General features: G+C 36.4%; 1 protein-coding gene across 1 annotated transcript in view; it reads left to right on the top strand.

The window, feature by feature from the left end:
* Window positions 1-19147, top strand: part of si:ch73-335l21.1 (insulin receptor substrate 1-B) — a 107414-nt gene extending 88267 nt beyond the window's left edge. The window contains exon 3 of the mRNA XM_039746970.1: window positions 14191-19147. Within this exon, the coding sequence (XP_039602904.1) occupies window positions 14191-14198 (8 nt within the window). The 3' untranslated portion in view covers window positions 14199-19147. The remainder of the gene's footprint in view (window positions 1-14190) is intronic.
* Window positions 19148-21271: the final 2124 nt, after the last annotated feature.

The following is a 21271-nucleotide window of genomic DNA, read 5'->3' as shown; positions in this document are numbered from 1 at the left end:
CAGAAAACTGTATGCGTATCCCATTTCTAAGTTGAAAATGGGTCTTTCAAGTCCCCGCTTACTGGGGCCTGTTCTAGACACAACAGAATCTATTATCACACTGTTTCCCAGTTATAGTAAGAAGGTTCTATCTCTTACTAACTTATAGGGGGAAAAGACTACACCATTGTGTATGACTATGGAAGAAATTTATATTCTATTATATTAATATGACTATATACATTAATATGAGTTTAACTCAAAATTTTAACTTTCTAAAATTGGCTCTTACATTTCTGGCCCCTAATTGGCTATGCAGGATTGGAGACAATTACTATACTTCAGTATGAGCCAATTACTTTCACATAAACTATTGGTTTCAAATCACTAGCAATAACACTGCAAACAAGCATTTTAAAATTTCCTATTTCAAACATTGGCTGTTTCTTGAAGCAGGCACAGTTTATTCATGGGTCTGTCCAGTGTGCTGGTTTTGGTCTGCACACAAACTCTTCTGACTGCACCTTTGGCGTCTGGCATAGTCTTGATGACTCGACCCATTACCCCTGAATTACGGTGTGTAGCCTTATCTACAATTAAAACAACGTCCCCTGGTTCAAAATTTCTTCTTTGTGCAAGCCATTTTTGACGTTCTTGAAGTATTGGCAAATACTCTTTTGTCCATCTTTTCCAAAACAAATCAGCCATGTATTTAATTAGTTTCCAGCGTCTTCTTGGGTATTGGTCGTTTTCTGAAACGAGTTCAGGTTGCATTTCAGGTTGTGTCTTCATTAATAACACGTGATTGGGTGTGAGTGGGTCATCTGATGTCTTTGTAAGGGGTCTCTTATTGAGTATTGATTTCACTTCACACATCATTTTATGAAGATTTTGATCATCGAGTGCCATTTGTGTAGAATTTGACTCAGTGTGGCTAATGGCTCTCCCTTAATACTGACCATTGTAGATATTTTGTATGCTCTGGACCAGGGTATTCATCTAAAATGTAGTGCAAGGTACATATACATGTTATGTACCATAGTGTATGTTGATTTGATTACTTCACTTACGTAGATTGGTGTCAACTAGACATTCAATCACTCCAGTATAGTTCTTGGGATTTAATCTGATTCAACTTAATGTCTCCGAGGACAGACCTTTAATAAAATGTATTTTTATTCAGTTTAGTTACATTCTGAATTTGTCGTGCATTTGAATATGAAGAAAGGGGCATGTCATAGGAAAATATTGAATCTACTACCAAAGTTGACAGAATTGAAATTTTTAGAGGTACTAAATAATGACGTTAGGTTTTTAGATATTAACTTTGTGTTACAATAAATTGTCCTACAGTGCTAAAGTCTGAACTATTTGTGGAAGTGTTACTGGGGGGAAAAAAATCCTTTAAGTATGGGAATAGTACCCATAAATTTATTCCAGAACCCATTTGGCACATTTACCAGACCAAAGTTTGGTCTGATAAAATTGATATTGTTCTTTTTAGCCTAAAATTGAAATTGTTACATTTGGTAAAGGCCCAGTATAGTTCATTACTCAATCAAAACAGAAGTTTTATTAGGGAATGCTTCTCAAAGGCATGAAATGATGGAAAAAATCAATGAAATATTGTACAAACTTGTTTTTCCGACAAAACACCTATTCCCTGCTATGAGAAAAATGAAACCAGGACCTAACCATCTTTTACTGGAATGTATCTCAAAACACATTATGGCACTTAAATAATAATCTCATTGCTATCTTTTAATGTTTCACAAACACTTAGTTGCTAGAAGTGTTTTTTTTTTTTTAAAGGTGGTATAATTTTTTCAGATCACTATTGTCCAATGCTTGTGGGCATTTTACAACAGATGTTTAGCTACAATTGTGGCCAAGTATAAACTGTGTTTAATGGGGTGATGTTTAAGCCAACTGTAATATTTTGTTGTTAAATTTCAGAAGTACAATTTATGAAATCTGACGAAAATATGTAAGTGAATAAAATGCTTAAGTGCATGAAAGTCTGAAGAGGTAACACAATAAAATGTTAGTTGAAATGTGCTGTAAATTCTATAGCAGGGTCTCCAACACGTTGCTTGCGAGCTACTGGTAGCTCGCAACCCCTTTCCCAGTAGCTTGCCAAAGGGTTAATGAATTCTACATAAATTTTGAAAACTTGATTAGTCAAATTAGGGGTGGGTGATCTTTCCAAAAAATCATAATCCTTTTAAAACAAAATCACGATTCACAATCTGAACTGCAATCTATCTTTTCAATGTGGCATATTAAGAGAATATCCGGACTCAAACTCATCAAGACCCAAGTAGCACTTTTATTTTAAATATCACACAAAGTTGAATTCAGTTTTTTTCTCATTCACTAGATAAGCAGAGTTGAGGATCTTGCCCCGAAGCTGGCGAGTGAGTGAGGAAGGCCCCATAGGCCCATTGCGTAGATCCCAGTTTCACTCTAATAAATCGGTACTACAAGCGAACTATAATACATAGCAAAATGAGAGAAGTCGCAAAATCAACCGGAATGTTCAAGCAAATTATAGAAAAAAAACAATCTAAATTTAAGTAGTTCTCTCTTGAGAAGCGGACAGACATATAGACAGAGAGACATTGGATTTTATATATTACTGTATTAGTAAACCTTCAAAATAATGTGCAGTTAAAGTCTCAACAGCATTCTCTGCATTTCTGGAGCTTAGTAGAGCCAGATAACTATAAGAATCATCATCAAGCAGCTCTGAAAATGTCTGCTCTGTTTGGGTCTCCATACCTCTGTGAGTCTGACATGAATGTCATGAAATCAAAGTTCAGAACAAGACTGACAGATGAACATTTAAAGGACTCCAGAAGAGTGAACCTAAGGGGCTCCACTCCACCATACACCTGCCTCTTTTGTTGACTCCATGCAGTGCCAATCATCTTACTAAGTAAAAAACACATCACACATGCAACTGGACATGTGAATAAAGTGAAACAGTGACATGGAACAAAATGACAAATAAGTCATATCTGTGTATTTGGAATTGCATTGTCTTGTTTTGACAGCATTAATGTTTTAATTCAATAGTGTGAGAGACACTAGAAAATGCATACAGACATAGAAAATGCACTTGCAGGTGAACTAAATAATTTTTGTGATGTTTAAATGCAAAATGTTTGAATAATCTTGTTTTGCCTGAACATTTACAGTTTGTTTGGGTTGAAATAAACTATGAGAATAAACGTTAGAAAACATAAGTAGCTCTCTGCCATTTTCATTTTGTAAAAGTAGCCCTCAGGGGAAAAATGGTTGGAGACCCCTGCTCTATAGGTACTTAGCATCGTTTAATACAGGATTGTTTCAAACACAAACCATTCTGGCCTGTATTTGACAAAATACTTCTCAACCATCTGCCTGATTGACTACCCCAAACCTTTCACTCTAATTGTAGGAAGTGCACATACAGAGCTCTTCAATGCACAAATGTGACTTGTGGATCAAATACATACCAGAGTAAGACTGATGTTGCTTAGATATTCACTTTTTCTTCTGTGCAGCTATCAGGAACATATTTAACAAATCTTTATATTCTTAGTAAGCATACTAAGTTAATTTTATGTTTTTTTAAGAAATATGTGCAACACTAATTTATAGAGATTAGGTAGAGGAAAAACTGCAGAAATTTTGAATGGTTTTTGATCTGTGGCTTTTTTACTGCTGAAATATTGACCTCAGAACATTCTTGATGTGTACAATATTTTGAGCATGTAGAATGCTTAGGGAAAGAAAAAGACAGTCTGTTGCTTTTTCACAGTTCGATGAGCAGTGCCCAGTAGTGCTGGGTGGTGGAGGCATTATTTGTTGGTTCTACAAAGGCAGCTTTGTGATCTTTAAAGTACCATTGGTCTTGTAAATAGAAGTTACGATTATGTGCATTTGGCTGTACATTTCATTTATCATAGCTGGACAGAGGTCATTTCAGTTAATTTAAGTTATTTTGTATTTGTGTATTTTCACTTGTCATTTAATTTTATCTTTTGTTTAAGTTTTGTGTTATGAACTTTTGAGTATTTCTATTTTAGCTTTTATTTTTTACCCTTTATAATTTAAACTATTTAGGCACATAAATGAATAAATTCTATCAAGCTGAGTAGATACAGTGCACTCCATAATATTTTGGGACAAAGACACATTTTTTCCTTGATTTACCCCTCTGCTCCACAGTTTAAAATTACAAATCAAACCGTTCAGATATGATTTAAAGAGCATACTGCAGATGTTAAGGGTATTTGCATACATTTTGGTCACACCATGTAGAAATCACAAACCTTTTCTACATGATTGCAGACTTCCATAATGTTTGGTGTATGGCAGGTATATGAAAGCAGTCAAATTTAGTACTTTGTTACCTATTCCTTATATGCAAAGACTGGTTGAAGTCTGCAATTCTTGGATATCACCACATGCTAAGTGTCTTATCTGGTCATGTTCTGCCAAGCCTCTAATGATCTTCAGACCTTGTTTGTTCCAGTGGCGTATTCCCTTTGTTTTCTCTTTAGCATATGGATATACAGTACTCAATTTAATTAAATTTAAATCAGGGGACTGGCTTGGCCATTCAAGAATTTTCCATTTTTTAGTTTTAAACTCCTGTGTTGCCTTAGCACAGTATGTTTGAGATCCTTACCTTGTTGTAAGATAAAGCACCGTCCAGTGATTTTGGAGACATTTGCTGGACCTTAAGAAGTGTGCTAGTACCTGTGGAAGCCATATATGCCCAAGCTACAGCAGCCCCGCAACCATGTTTAACAGATGAGGTGGTCTGATTTAGATCTTGGGCAGTTCCTTTTCTTCTCCACATTTTGCTGTTGTCAGCACTTTGATTTAATATGGTTAATCTGGTTAATCACGACGTGTGTACCTGATGCAAATGTAGGAAAAACGGTTCTTGCAGCACCTAGAAAAAAAAGAGACAAATATATGGGACATGGGTATAAACTTATGGTACTTGTAAAGGTTAGCTTTTTTCAGTTTTATTCTCTCAATCACGATCACGCTCTAACACCCAAAAGGCGCTTTTCCACTGCATAGTACGGCACAGTACGGTTCAGTACAGCTCACCTTGGTTCGACTCAGTTCGGCTCGGTTTGCGTTTCGACTGCAGTTTAGTACCGCTTTAGAGTGGGCGGGATTATTCCCGTGTCGTTATAGTTGCGCGCCTCTACTGCCGTGACACCGTGGAACTTTTACAACAACACGCAGACAACGACAACACTTTAGCTCGACGACGCGCAAGGGTAAGCATCTAAAAAAAGCACATCACTAGCTAACTTTTATCACTGTTGCAAAGCATAAAATGAACTTAACTGCCAGTGTTACATAATGCTGATTCTGTATATTACAGATCTTCCACATTTTGCAAAAAAGTCGGCGCAACAGACCATCTGTTTGGACATTTAACCGTGCTTCAGAGTGGTGGGATGTGATTGTTCCCGGTTTTACAAACACTCAGTGGCTGGAGAACTTTCGAATGTCTGAAGAAACATTCATCCACTTATGCAACAAACTGCGTCCAGCAATGGAGAGACGAGGCACAAACTTCCGTGTGTGTGTACATAAAAGAAAAGAATAGCCAGTGAGGCAGTAATGACGATTTTCTCAGGCCAATCAGTGACCAGTAGAGTTTACACGTCACGTTTTGGTAACGTTCGGCGCTTGGAACCTCGGCTGAGGTGGTACTAAAAAAAGGACCAGGTACCAGGTACTGTTCCCAGTGGAAAACCCCCAAAAAGTGAGCTGAACTGAACCGTGTCGTGTCGTGCCGTACTATGCAGTGGAAAAGCGCCATTAGCCTCCCCGAGCCTCAAACCAGCCCCCTCTCCTGGATCTGACTGTAAGTAACAGCACCAGTGTAAATTCACACCCGGTCCGACACGGTTTGTTTTCAAATAATATTGCATTGGTGCGATGATGTTTTCTGATTGGTACTATTCAGGTAATGATTTCTTCAAAATATCATATATACCTACGTCTGGTTTTTTTTATTTTTTATTTTTTTTGACATCATACACCATAAGGTGCGTACTAATTCTGCGTGAGCAAGAACGCTCAATAAAACTGAATTTAAAAAAAAAATCAAGTGACGGTGAGATACGAAGAAGGCAGATTCACCACTGTTTGTGTGTCAGCTTTTATCCCTCCAAATCAGAGAATGTCCAGTTCCATTGCCTCAAAACACCACTCACATCTACAGTTTTTCCCTACTTCAAATAAAAACTAACAGTGTCAGATCCCTAGGGCGGTAGTATGTATCATAATCGTAAGTGAGAGAATAAAACAAATTACAAATACAGTACTATAAATGTACATCATTTGTTACAGACACAAACCAAATGTGTATACTGTATAAAATTAACAATAAGAGCAGCTCACCACTGAAAACGGCAAATATAGGCGGCAGTGGGAATCGAACCATGGGGCCCCTTGATTACACGTCAGCAAATCTTTCCGCTATGCCACAGAAGCTGTTGTATCGTCCTTGAACCCTTTGTGAAAGTGTTTGTTTGATCTTTGGACATCAGGCTTCACACATTCTGTAGTTTATGCCTATACTACCCAACCTGCGCCGCATAATTATTTATTGATGTGTGAACACTTCCTGAAAGACACAGTTGTTTAGTGGAGTGTGGTTTTAAATGTGCGTTGAGATATCTCTGCAGTCCGAACATTTTCGAACAACTAGTGTATTGAAAGACCTGTGTGGAATGCGTTTGTTCAGTGGAGTGTGTGTTTAAAGGTGCTTTGAGATATTTCTGGAGTGTGAATTTTTTTGAGCAAATGTTGCATTGAAATTCCGGTGTGAAATGCGTTTGTAAATGTTTTTCAGTAAGAAGATAGTGAGAAGGTGACGTCACATCAGTGTGGCTGCAGACAAATGTTTGTGTTGAATGGATTTGCACATGATTGAGGAGATCCATCTTAGCCGTGAAGTCCTCGTTGCAAAATATGCAACTGAAGGTGTGAGTAGAATGAGCTTGTAAGTGCTTCTTGAGAGCGCGAGTTGTTTTGAAGCACTGCTGGCAATGTTCACATTGCATCATTCGTTCAGTGGAGTGTGTGTTTAAATGTGCTTTGAGATATTTCTGGAGTGTGAAGGCTTTGGAGCAAATGTTGCATTGAAATTCCGGTGTGAAATGCGTTTGTAAATGTTTTTTAGTAAGAGGATAGTGGGAAGGTGACGTCACATCAGTGTGGCGATCACGTGTTTGTGAACTTTGTGTGCACATACCGACATTGTCAATAGATGGCATCAGAAGGTTATCACGTGTGTATTTGAGAGGCAAGAGAACTTCATAATACCCAGGATCCAAAGGACCGCTAAAGAGCAGGGATATGGAGAGACGTTGGCCCAGATTATAAACTCGAGGAGAGGCATGACGACGTTCTCGGAAGTGAATAGAGATAGTAGCTAGAAGCATTTGGGGTATCGCCACAATTTCTGACTCGCAACCATAAACTCCGGAAGTATTCATGCAGTCCGTGTATTGTTGAGCAGACTGTATGTCTATGCTTCCGTGTCTAAGAACAATGGACAGCACGTCACTGAAGTTATCCCAATGTTGGCAAACAAAGGTTACAGCCCTGTTGCGAAGTTCGAGAGCAACTGTTTCGTTGATGACATTTTTCTAGAAATATCTGACTGATAGAAACAAACAGTTACCTGATGCAGGAATTTGTATAACATTGAAAGAAGTGGTGTTTTCATGAAATGCATTTGAGGCGGTAACCATGGTAGGCAAATGAACAGTCAACATGGCTCACAGCTGCATGTGGACTGTAGCACAGACCAAAGCGAGTGAGGATGTGTTTGGTGACGTATTGGGGACAGGCACATGAGCAAGCAGTGCGCATGCCTCGAGAGCGAGGGTAGACACGGGAGGAGGGTGAGAGTTGGGGGGCGAGGCTCTGTTGTGCGTTTCCCATGACGCGGAAGGATGGTTAGAGTGGGCGGTCGGGGCTCTGTCGTGCATACCCCATGGTCGGGCGACTTGGTTGATTATTTATATATATAGCAGAATACCCGCGCTTCGCATCGGAGAAGTAGTGTGTTAAAGAAGTTATGAAAAAGAAAAGCAAACAGTTTAAAAATAACGCAAGATGATTGTTAATGTAATTGTTTTGTCATTGATATGAGTGTTGTTGTCATATCTATCTATTTATATTATATATATATATATATATATATATATATATATATATATATATATATATATATATATATATATATATATATATATATATATATATATATATATATATATATATATAAAAATACCTGCGATTGGCAGCGGAGAAGTAAAAGAAAAGGAAACATTTTAATAATAGCGTAACATGATTGACAATGTAATTGTTTTGTCATTGTCATGAGTGTTGCTGATAGATAGATATATATATATATATATATAGAGATATATATATATATATAGAGATATATATATATATATAGAGAGATATATATATATATATATATATATATATATATATATATATATATATATATATATATATATATATATAGAGATATATATATAGAGATATATAGATATATATATAGAGATATATATATATATATATATATATATATATATATATATATATATATATATATATATATATATATATATATATATATATATATATATATATATATATATATATATATATATATATATATATATCTCTATATATATATATATATATATATATATCTCTATATATATGTTTATATATTTATATATAATATAGATATAGATATATAGATACAGTGGAACCTCGGTTCACGACCATAATTCGTTCCAGAACTTTGGTCGTGAACCGAAGCAGTTTTCCCCATAGGATTGTATGTAAGTACAATTAATCCGTTCCAGACCGTACAAACTGTATGTAAATATGTAAAAATATGTAAAGATTAAGCACAAATATAGTTAATTACACCATAGAATCCACAGTGTAATAGTAAACTAATGTAAAAACATTGAATAACACTGACACAAAACACCCAGGCTCCCTGATCAGCTACACTCTCTCTCTGTAGCACACACACCACCAAAGCCCCTCCCTCCCTGCCTGCCTGCCTCCCTCCCTCAGCTACAGGAGCAGGCTGGCTCACCGCTCTCTCTCTCTGTGTAGCGCGAGCGCGCACACACACACACACACACACCTATCCTCCCCCCATCCCTTCCCTGTCAGCTGCCCGTGCTCTCTCTGCGCTTTGCTAGTGCTCTCTAATCTCTCTGTAGCACGTGCTCGCGCAGCATTTTTTTTAAAATGAGTTTTAAGCACAGCAGAAAAAAGGAAGAATTCCGAAGCGCTTGCAAAAAACAACTCACAAGCAAACAAGTCAGATTGCAGGAGATCGCTATTAAACCTAAAGCCTGAACGCTGTAAACAATGTTGTTCAAATGAGTTTTAAGCACAGCAGAAAAAATCATCGCACAAATCCGAACTTCATTTAAAAACCAACTCGCAAGCAACCAAAAAAGTAACATTGCAACAAATCACACGATGAAGTCCTCCATGTAAACAATTTTTAATGAGTTTTAAGCACAAGGAAAAAAGCGAACATTTGAAAAAGAGAAATGTAACATCGCACCTAATCGCTATGAAAAACTCCATCTGTAAACCTTTCATGAGTTTTAAGCACAAGGAAAAAAGCGAACATTTGAAAAAAGAGAAAAATAACATTGCAACAAATCGCATTATGAACTAAAAATTAACTTTTGAAAAATCCGTAATACAAAAACCACCAAGAAAACTAACCTTGCATGAAACGAGTTCTGGCATGAAGTGTTTTCCTTCAGGTGTTTTCTCTCTTGTGATTTCTTGGGTTTCTGGTGCTTTTAGCTGTTTAGCTGGTGGGAGTGAAAGCCTCATGCAGCCATTCCAAAAAGAAAGTTCTTGTGACCCTCCACATTACTGGCAGTCTGGCTTTGTTTACATTATGCTGCTTGAAAGCACGAGGGTTCTCCGATTGGTAAATGAGTAAACTGGTAAACATTTTTCCACCTTTTGTAATTTCTTTCTTTACTTGATTTCAATTTTCTTCAAAACTTTCTTCTGACAACTCTCCACTTGCTTAGAAGCCATAGTTAACTGCAAAAGCACACAAAATACTGTAGAGCACAAAGAGAGTGCACGTCTTATTGAAAACAATGAACAAGGAGCGGCTTTGCTTAAATGAAAAAGCATGGCCTCTCTCTTTCTCTCTCAGGCTGTCTGTGGGGGGAGGGGGATGTTTTCGCTTGCACTACAGCCTACAGATAGGCAGGCAAACACATGCAGCAATCTCCTCCTCCACCTCCCTAGCAGGCAAGTGCTCGCTCGCCCTTTCTCTCTCTCTCTTTCAGCTCAGCTTGCAGGCAGGCAAGGGAACCTGGCTTGTTCAGTATACCGAGTGTGTGGTTGTGAACCGAGGCAAAAGTTTGGCGATCTTTTTGGTCGTGAACCGAGTTGTACGTGAACCGGGACGTTCATGAACCGAGGTTCCACTGTATGTGTGTATATATGTATATGTATATGTGTTCAAGTTACATTCTGTGTTTGTCAATCGTTGTAAAGATAAGAGGTTTGATTCATCGATTAGTTCCTTACTGCATCAATAAACAGCTCGTCTTCCTTTTATCTGTGATGTGACAAACTGCATGCACGGTTTTTTTTTTACACTGTCTTCCTTTAGCAGGACATTCACTTTTTCCACCGTGTGCTTTGTTTCCGCAGTAGCTGCACTTATGAATATGATTCTATGTATAAGACGCTTCATATTTTTTTGCTGCCTTCTCAATTGTGTAATTCGGTTTTTGTTCAGCACTCTTTGGAACTGTTATTTTTGTCTGCGCATTGCGTCAGTTCACGTGAGCCGCTTGGTGTTCTTGCATCGAAGGTTCCCAGCTGTATTGGTGCCATCTCGTGTAATGTCAGCTAAGACCCGGCACTTAAAAGTTTCTCTCGCAGTTTCAATGAGTTTGTGCCAAACACCACCCTGACCATCTCATCTTCCTCTGCATAAGCACAGTCCTTCACCCGTGAATATTTACCGGCAGTGTTTGTATTGGATTGCCGCTGATGGACGGCCTTATATGGGCAGGCACTAAATTACAAACGCTAGTGGCAGCCTGTCTATGAACTTAATTTAATATAAACTTACGGTTCACGCCGTGCTTTGTTTCCGCAGTAGCTGTACTTATGAATATGCTTGAATGCATCATTTGCTTCATAATGTTTTTCTGCCTTCTCAATTGTGAAATGGCGTTTTGTGCTTGGAGTTCTTCCTTGTTCTCTACGTACTTACGTAGGAGGCGTGATGATGTCACACGAAACCCCGCCCCCCACGGCCATCTCCAACTCAAGACTCCATTACATTATATGGGGAAAAATAGCTTCCAGTTATGACCCTTATGCGTAGAATTTGAAATGAAACCTGCCCAACTTTTGTAAGTAAGCTGTAAGGAATAAGCCTGCCAAATTTCAGCCTTCTACCTACACAGCAAGTTGGAGAATTAGTGATGAGTGAGTGAGGGCTTTGCCTTTTATTAGTGTGTATATATATATATATATATATATATATATATATATATATATATATATATATATATATATAATAAAAGTCTGCTTTGAAATCTTTGACTGGTAGAGACCTTGCTGATGCAGTATAACTACCTTGTGTCTTGTTGCTGTGCTCAATCTTGCCATGACATGAAACTGTCTTCCACAACCTCACCTTGGTAGCAGAGTTTGGCTGTGCCTCACCCAGTTTTAAGCCTCCTACACAGCTGTTTCTGTTTCAGTTAATGACTGTTTCAACCTGTGTGCGACATTGATGATCATTAGCACCTGTTTGGTATAATTGGTTGATCATACATCTGACTTTAATCCTACAAAATCCCCAACTTTGTGCAAGTGTACCAATAAGAATTGATGCTGGTTTGAAGGCAAAAGGTAGTAACACCAAATATTGATTTGATATAGAGTTTTCTTTTGTTCACTCACTTTGCATTTTGTAAATCGATAAAAAATAACAATCATTATTTATATTCCTGAAAGCATTCTTTGTTTACAGCATTTTTTCACACCTGCCTAAAACTTTTGCACAGTACTGTATATATAGAAAAGCAGCCGGAACCGAAAAGAACAATGAAAAGTCAATGTGGCTCAGGTGCATGTGGACTGTAGCACAGACGAAAGCGACTGAGGCTGTGTTTGGTGAGTTGTTGCGTGCAGGCAGATGAGCAGGCAGTGCACATGCCTTGAGAGCGACAGTGGACGCAGGAGGAGGGTTAGAGTTGGCGGGCGGGGCTCTGTCGTGCGTATCCCATGGTCTTACAGTTGGCGGTCGGGGCTGTGTGAGTTGGCAGGCGTGGCTCTCTGTTTTGCGTGTGCTTAGTGAATTATATATATAGATTTTGTAACATTTATTACTAAAATATGAAAATTTCTGTTTTAACAATGTGTTCACACAGAATACTATAGAAACGGAACACACATGAAATTCATGTGTTCCAAATAACGATCTATTATTTCCACTCTAAAACTCCAGCAGTTTACTCCCAAATAATCTAACAAGGCATGAGCTGGGAGAACTTAGTGAACGTTCTGCGACGGTGGGGGATGGAATCGCCGGCTGCTTGTCTTAATCAGCACATTTACAGGACAAAAGACACTGACGGAGAGGTGCAAACAGATTTAAGGTGGGCCGGATTTATAAGTTTTCTCGCAGGCTCTGGTAATTCTAGTGTTAAGTACTTTTTCACAAACACTAATCCGTGGCCTCTGTATTTCTGCTCATGAAGTCTTCTCTGGATAGCAGTCTCTGTCTGCCTCCTGATGACTGTTTTTGAAATGTCAGACAGGCATTTGCTTCTTTTTCTTTATCATAGTGAGGATTATTCTGTCTTCAGCAATGGAGGTTATCCTTGGCCTATCACTGTCTTGGTGATTGCTGAGCACAGAAGTACGTTCTTTCTTCTAAATGACATTCCAGTCAGTTGATTTAAGAAATCCCTAAGGCTTTACCAACATCTCTAATGGTTTTATTCTTGTTTTTTTAGCCTCATAATGGCTTCTTTTACTTTCATTGGCATAGCTCTTATCCTCCTGTTGAACAGTGGTGTCTACAGACTACCAAGGGTAGAAGCAAGCTAAGGTATTTTATGAAGCAATGAAGCACACCTCTGATGGCATGAAAAGGGGAAACCATATATAAAAAGTGTTGTCATTTCTACATGATGTGACTGAAATATATGCAAATACCCTGAATTGTTTGTTTTGTAATTTTAAGCTGTGGAACAGAGGGGTAACTCGAGAAAAATGTCTTTGTCCCAAATTTGGAAAGGGCACTGTATACTGAATATACTGTAGCGGACTCATGGGCATTTGACCATAAACTTGGCACTATACCTATAGCGGGCATACCATTACCTGTAACATACTTAAAACAATGGCTTGCAACCACAGCAGTGTCACAGTGCTTATTTGACTGAGCACATACTTCATTATACTTCACAGCCAGGTGTCTGGTGGCAAAAACAAGTTAACAGCAGAAACCCATGCGAATAAGATTGCAAATTCATGCAGAAAGCTGTCTAGCCACAATAACAAGTTAAAAAACTGTGTCGCAGCAACACTAGTAGTTGCATCAGTGTCAGCCTTGTTCCTCAAAATAATTGCAGAACAGTAAGTAGTATGTGCTTGAACATAAGTGTCAGTTTAGCTGTGGTAAACAGCTTGCTGATATCTTTCTCATTCATTTTAAGCAGTAAGATGGACCTACTTTAACAATTGTTTACTATGTCCTGTTAACATTTATTTCTTCTTTCTTTCCAAAATATGTATACAGCCCCTAAGGTAGGTTTCAAGTTTTTTGTTTTAAGCAAGGAAACCAAGGAAAAAAAAATCATGGAGTCATTATTAAATTTTCTGAGTGAGAGAAACCTTGTATAAAAATCGAGACCTGGAGGGCTCAACATTACTACCAATAGATGCACTCTGTGTTGAAACTTCATTTCAATATCTAAATTCTATGACCAGTGTTGATAACTGTATATATCTCTCTCTCTCTCTCTCTATGTGCTAATTTTTTGCACACATCTGAAACATAAACTGTATGACTTGTCTTTGATTTTTAAGGATCACATTGTTTTTTTGTTTTTTTTTTTTCCATTTCAGACTGCTGAAACCCTTCAACATTCACTTACCGGATTCTGGGACACAGCTGGATTCAATTGTTGTTCCTGATCTACCACTGTGGCAGTGAGTGGAGCAGTTAGACTCCAGAAGCTATGGGTCACCACTCATTAATTTCAAATACCCTTCTCTTTATTGCTTCATAAAGATTGCTAAAATTATGGGAAAAAAAATATAAGAATGCATTCAAAATACTGAATATGGCCATTTCATTTGGGAAACTAAATAAATGAACTTTCATCTATAGCGAGAGACATTGCCTGAATTCATCTTTATTTAAAATTTTCTTTTTTTATGGAAAAAAAATCCTTTTTTTTTTTTTTTTAAACATAAGTGCCTCTTATTTTGGTGACTATGGACATATTTCAGTCACCACTTTTCAATGTAGATTACAAAGTCCATCCATTTATGCGAAAAGGGAAAAAAGCTAAAAAATAAGTTAAAGCCTTATTTCCATATTTTATAAAGGAGAAAAGCCTTTTTTTTCCAAATCATACAGTGCCTGGATGCTCATAATTTCTTGAGGATATGGATTCATTTTGATTGAAAATGCCCTATCCATAAACACTTTTTGATTAATTATCTCTTTACAAAACTATACAAATGAAAGGCACTGGAAATGATAAGCAGCTACCTGTGGCTTATTCCACATTTTACAAAGGGAACTTAACAATATTAAAGGAGATATGTGATGTTTCACCTTTTGACATCACAAATTACATTGTAAAATCTTTTAACTCATTAACACACAAGTAATATCTTGAAGTGTTGGACTTGTGCCATTTTTTTAGAACTTTTCCAATTTTGAGGTATCCGACTTATGTAAGATACTGGCTGCTAACCTTGGTAACCATTTTTGGAAATCGATACAAAGTAGCACTTCAGAGATACAGTAGGTGTAATGTGGAAGCAGTTTCCACTTTGGCATCTGGACAGCAGTCCTGATATACACAAAAATAAAATATTACAATACCACGCAAGGGATACACATTTTAGAGAAAAAAAGATCATGCCTACATTTTAAGCAGTTGTTTGAGGTCATAATCCTGGTCAGGGAGATCTTTAATGCCTGCTTGTTTTCATCCTGCTCAGCTGTTGATTATCATCTACCAGTCTTGATTAAAGTAATCATTTCCTTGATTTTTTTTTTTTCTTTTAATTTCTGGCTGAAGCCGCAGCTTTTAAACACTGATCTTTATGTGTGATATAGTTAAATTTTAGCAGGTCACATAAATCATTGGAAATTAATGCAGTGAGTCTGCAGTAAATAAAGTACAAAACTCTGTTAACAACACATTCTTAAATAGATTAAGTCAGTACTACAGTTTCTGTAGCTTGTGTCTTCTTCCCTGCAGATTACCATATTACTACTTTTCTGTGTCATCATGCCGTCTTGTATTAAGCACATGGTGACATTTTTTGAACTTCTGTTTGGTGGAGTGTGAATTTAAACACTTTATTAATCAAAAAAGAATCAGGAAATAAAGCCACTCTCCAAAGTCTCATTTTAAAGGATGAAACTTTTTTTGAGAAGAATCTCCCCATTTCAAATTTTGTCGTTTTTACTATTTTGTTTAGGCATACACCTGTCGTTACCCCCTAAACTCTAATCCAAAAAAATATACATAATAATGAAGAATTTTGCCTCACCTTTTGAGGGGAAACCGATTAACTCTCCAGAGAGCAAAATATACTAAATAAACACTACATAGTCCTTGTGTTGTGGTAGGGGTTTTGGCCTCGGCGTACTGGTAAACTGCAAATTCCAGTGTTTAGGTTGTAGCTCTTTAATGAAATTTCATTCCTTATTTGTTAAAGTTGCCTTTATTGAAGAAAAACAAACAAAAAAATAGTTTAAGATCCGTTTAGCGAACGTTTTTTTGAAATGAGCCAGATGCTGTCACTTGTAATTTAACTTTCAACTCTAATGAAAGTTCTTCTCTTGCACTGTGTCGTAAACAGAATAATACCTTACAGGGGTCTTATAATACATCTAGCCATCACAACCACTTGTGCTATTATTAGTGTTACAACTTTTTTTGTCCTAAACCATGTTGTACTCATTTTATCAGGAGCAATTGTCTTTATCCAGTAGTGCCTGTTTTTTTCATTAACTTATTGCTGCTTTACTAGTTTTTGGATTTCCCAACTTTAGTCAACTACAGTGAAATCAACAGGTATCTTTGCTCTGGTTTGGCTGTTAATATATCATACTCTTGTCATTTAGCCTGCTGTTAATATGTTAAGTTTTCTGTTTGCCAAATTGTCTTGCTTAATGCCAGTCAGCAAATGTACTCAAGCAGTTTTTTTGGTGTATTGTTTGTCATGTTTTTCCACCATAGAGATTAGTGTTCTCTGAAAAATGGAAATGGGAGCAAGCTGAAGCTCATGTGGCTTTAATTTGTTTATCCACTGGCATTTTGATCACAGGCCAGTTTGGAATGACGGCTGCTAAATTTCATTCGAAATGGGGACATATTCTTGACACACATGGCGCACTGGCAAGTGTGGCTTTCTACCCTACAATTAGGATAGGGAAACATTTCAGAAATGGTTTTGAGTTTCTCAAAGTGGAACTATTACACACATGTGCCTTAATATATCTATTTTTAATTTCTATTTATTAAGAAAGTAAATTAATAATGTATTATCAAAAATTAGATTTTTCCTAAATAATAATAATGATGTTAGAGTCTTTAAAGGTTGGGATAGATGGTCTAAAATTTAGACTCTCGTTTCAGCAGAAGTCTCCACTGTGTATTTTTAATAGAATAATTTTAAAGAGCAAGGTAGTTGGCTTAATTAATTCAAAGTTGGCATGCACACTATTTTGTATGCTTTGTCGTGTTTACATTTTTAAAATTTGTTTTAGTCAGAACATGTAGTTTTAAATCAAAGTTTCTAATGAGCAGGAAACATCTTGTATGCAAATGAGAAGTTCAGTATGTTGTGTACACTTGGCTGACTTGATATGTGTAATTAATTGCTACAGAAAGATGCTTTTAAAAAAAACAATAGATTGGGAGATGAAGATGATTAATGTTTAGCAGCCATCCAATTCACTCATTCAAGCACCTTCTGGAGTGCTGCGATACCCTGCAGTAGTAGGATATAGTAGCCATTTTAGTCCAGCTAGTCATACCAAATGGTGAATGCATTTGGCAGCTAGTAATGTGCAATTTTATTTTGTGAAATTAATCTGCATTATAGTGTAATCTGTCTTGGTATATTAAATCTCTTTGGATATTATTCATCTATTGATGTTTTGCAAACTTTGTGGGTTTTTTTTTTTTTTTTGGTTTTTTTTTTCCGTCTGTGTGAATTCATGTTTGAGGTCCTCAGGGACTTGACTAATAATGTGAAGCAAAGTTTGACTAAATGTCCATATTCACCAAGTTGGTATTACTTACAACAACTTTAAAAACACTTAACTATCATTCTTTTCTTTTTGTCGTTTTTGTCCCTTATGTTTACTAACAGAACACCTATATAATTTTGCTTTCATTGAGAAGATGGAGTATGCCTAGTATTAAAGTGAATTACAGAATAAGTAAGCACTTACTTGGCTGGTAATTTTACGTTCCATTCCACTTTTGAACTGGTACAAGGTATTCAATAAAAAAAAAGTCACTGATTTTAAACTTTATATTAGATTTTTTTTTTCCCCCAAACACAAGCATAGTTTGAATTTTCCATATAAAAGGGTTGCACTTCTTCCAAAAAGTGAGATGTGTAGGAGGATAAAAACAATCCTTCCTCTCATGTTTGCTTGTTAACAAAGCTAAAACAAATCCTGTAGACTTGACCACTTTGGTAGACAACAGGCAGATGTGTGGTTTTTTTAACACATATTAACTTGTATACTTTTCAGTACCAAACCCCCATTTATTAGTAGTAAAAATCACAGTATTGTCACTGACAATGGGCCAAACTGCCTTGTAGTTTCATTCATTGGCTTTTTGTACCTCTTATTGGTGTAAGCAGAATGTCAGTTTTATGAAAGGCTATCCGCTTTCTTCTCTGTGCTAATTACTAGCAAATGTGAAGAGCAATAGCTAAGGGTTCTTTCCATTTTCTGGTTAATATGCCATTTCCTAATATCATTTTGTATGTCCACTTGCAGTTGTTTGTTAGTGATACTGATGTAGAATTTTGACTATATATAATGTTAAAACACCTATTGTTAATGGCTTTATCATAAAGAAATAAAGTAGATGAAGCAAATGGGAATGCAAATAATATTCTATCAGTATTTGCAGAAACATGAAAGGTTTTCACATCCTTGATTATTTATTTCTCACTTCCCTCTCTCTGACTTGCTGGTTTAAACATCTCCAGTGTCTCTTGCTTCTTTTGCTTCTTGACAACCCTCATAAAGGAAAGTCACTGCTGTTCAAAAGCGTGATCCCCTTGCTGCTCACTTAATGTGCCATTTTGCTTTGGCTGTTTTTGATGTAAATATTAGTATATGAAAACAACAGTGTGTTTTGTCAATACTTCAAAATATGTACTATCTGGGAAGTTGAAACAAAGAATCACATGTTTGCCTTTTGCCCTCTGTACCCCTCTGGGTGGGTGGAGGGATTCTAAATTTGTTTGTTGACCATCTTTTTGTTTGTCTCCAGCTTCTTCTTTTAGCAGTCTCGTTCTCCATGAATTCTAGATTTCTTCTCACACTTAGGGGGGGAAAAAAGTACATGTTAGAGCATTGCTGCATTTACATGTGGGCTGTTCAGATCAAACTACTGACAAGTACAGAGAATCCATGTAATAGCCTAGTGCTGATATTTAAAGTGAATAAGCTCGAAAATACAGAAAACTAAAAACAGCAACGCTTCACTGTCATTCTGGTATGAATGAAGCATGTGGAGGTTTTTCTTTGGTGAATCTTTTATAAGCTTGTTTAAATAAAAAAAAGTATTGGTATATGTGTGTGTGTGTGTGTATATATATATATATATATATATATATATATATATATATATATATATATATATATATATACACACACACATATATATATATATATGTATGTGTATATATACATTTTTTTTTCCCCGAAAATGCCCCTTAAACATTTTTTTCAGATGCTGACATCTTAAAAGGAAAATGACCTTCAGTCCCAAGTTTTTGTTGGTTAATATTAAAAGAAACACAGTTGTGAATATGGCCTTGAAATATGGGTTATGCTCCTAAATCAAACCATGTGTAATATGTGTTTTGACTTATGTAAAAGTGACATGTTCATTCAATTATTCTAGGAGAATAAACTTTGGAAAATTATGCTTTTTATTGGCTAATTGTAAGGACATTTGTCAAAATGCTGTAACAAAGGGAGATGAAGAGGATTCTTTTTAATTTGAGTAATTCAATGAACAGTGTCTCTCTATTTTATGGGAAGGATATTTTGAGATTTGTTTGTCTTTATCATCTGTGGCTGATGGTGCATAAAGCTTGAGATCATCACAAATTTCTCACATATTCAAATGTGTTCTTCAGTTATTAATAAAGTTACCTATTTACAAGCAAATGTTTTCTCCAAAGAAAACCTGGAAAGTGTTTAAATGTCCTGTGTGCATTGTTGCAGTATGTCTTTACTGGCTGATTTGATTGAATAATTGTATGCAATGGAAGGGTGTCAGTTTCTCCTTCATGAAGATTGTTGTTGGTTTCTTTTAATTTACTGTACTAAAATAACCAATATGAAACTTGTGTTGATCATGGTGATCACTTTTACAGCACATATTATTTTGGTAATCCTGTTTGGATGAGAAATATTGTGTGAACTTAATCCTTTCTTTAAAATATTTCTGAAATCGCAAAACTATTTTAAGGCATTTCCAAATTAGCTAAGAATGAGACTTGTGTATTTCATTATTATGAAAAATAACTTTTGGAAAAACGAAACCTGCTCAAAATACTTATTTTGATTTTGAGTCATGTTTAATTTTTTTTTTTTTTTTGATGGTGTAGGATTATTTCAAAACGTAAACTAGGAAGCATAAATGAAATTAAGAGGATTTTGGTTGTCCACATAGAGCTTTTAGATGAAATTCCAATTTGGATTCTCTCACTTTCCCATGGGGTACTCTCTCCTTTTTTAAATTCTACCAAACTTGCAGTCCAGCTGCTCTGACCGTGGGGAGACTGCTGTGAGGAGGAACGAGGTTCTGCTTTGTATGGTCTTGAATGCACTTATGCACTTGTTACGGTACAATAATTCACAACAACACAAGAAGTGACAAATTTGTTGACCTCTATTTCATGTTGGTGCTGTTTCTTATGGTTTAATTTTCTTCTTTGATTAAAAATATATAAAATGTAAGTACAGTATGTCTAAATATAGCTAATATGTGATGTTTAATAATAATGCTGTAAATTGCAAAGGACTGCTTGCTGGGAATATTTTTGTTCAACATTAAAAACGCTTGACAAAAAGTCTTTTGTTTTCATTATTTATAATGCTCACCACTGAAGGTTTAATATTTGGACCTGAAATAAGAAAAACAATAGGGGAATTACTTGCATCCTACTCTTTTGTACAATGTGTCCAGTATCGCTGGGCCCAAAATCGACCCCACTGACAATAACCCCCTTAGCAAATTCCACTCCTGTATGAGTTACATTTTTTTTCACAGGGTCGATGCACACAATCAGCAATTTTAAAAGGAGAGCTGACAATTAACCTGTTAGAATTTCAGTCTAAATTTGTAAATATAGAAAGACGTTCACGATGCATAAACCACTAGTCCAGGAATTGAATCATTGTGAAGCAACAGTGCCATGTTATATGCTAACACGCCACTTTTTATGATTTCCAAGCAGAATCCTAACTACAGGATCACAGTGCTAGATTTATGTACTTTGAAGAATTTGTTTGTAGAACAAGTCCTGAAAAGTTGTGGCAGTATGTAAAATGCAATGAACGCTGAAAGCAGATTCTCTCTCCACAACCCTTCCTTAGGCCTGTATCTAATTGAAAACCATAAAAGTATCCCATCATTCCAAAATGTGATGGCTGGAACACTTTACAAAATGAGTTTGTACCACTGTGTTGCATCAC

Source organism: Polypterus senegalus, chromosome 3 (genome assembly GCF_016835505.1).
Source record: "Polypterus senegalus isolate Bchr_013 chromosome 3, ASM1683550v1, whole genome shotgun sequence".
NCBI lineage: Eukaryota > Metazoa > Chordata > Cladistia > Polypteriformes > Polypteridae > Polypterus > Polypterus senegalus.
Note: the sequence above shows the minus strand (reverse complement) of the source record. Positions and strands in the feature narration are given on the sequence as shown.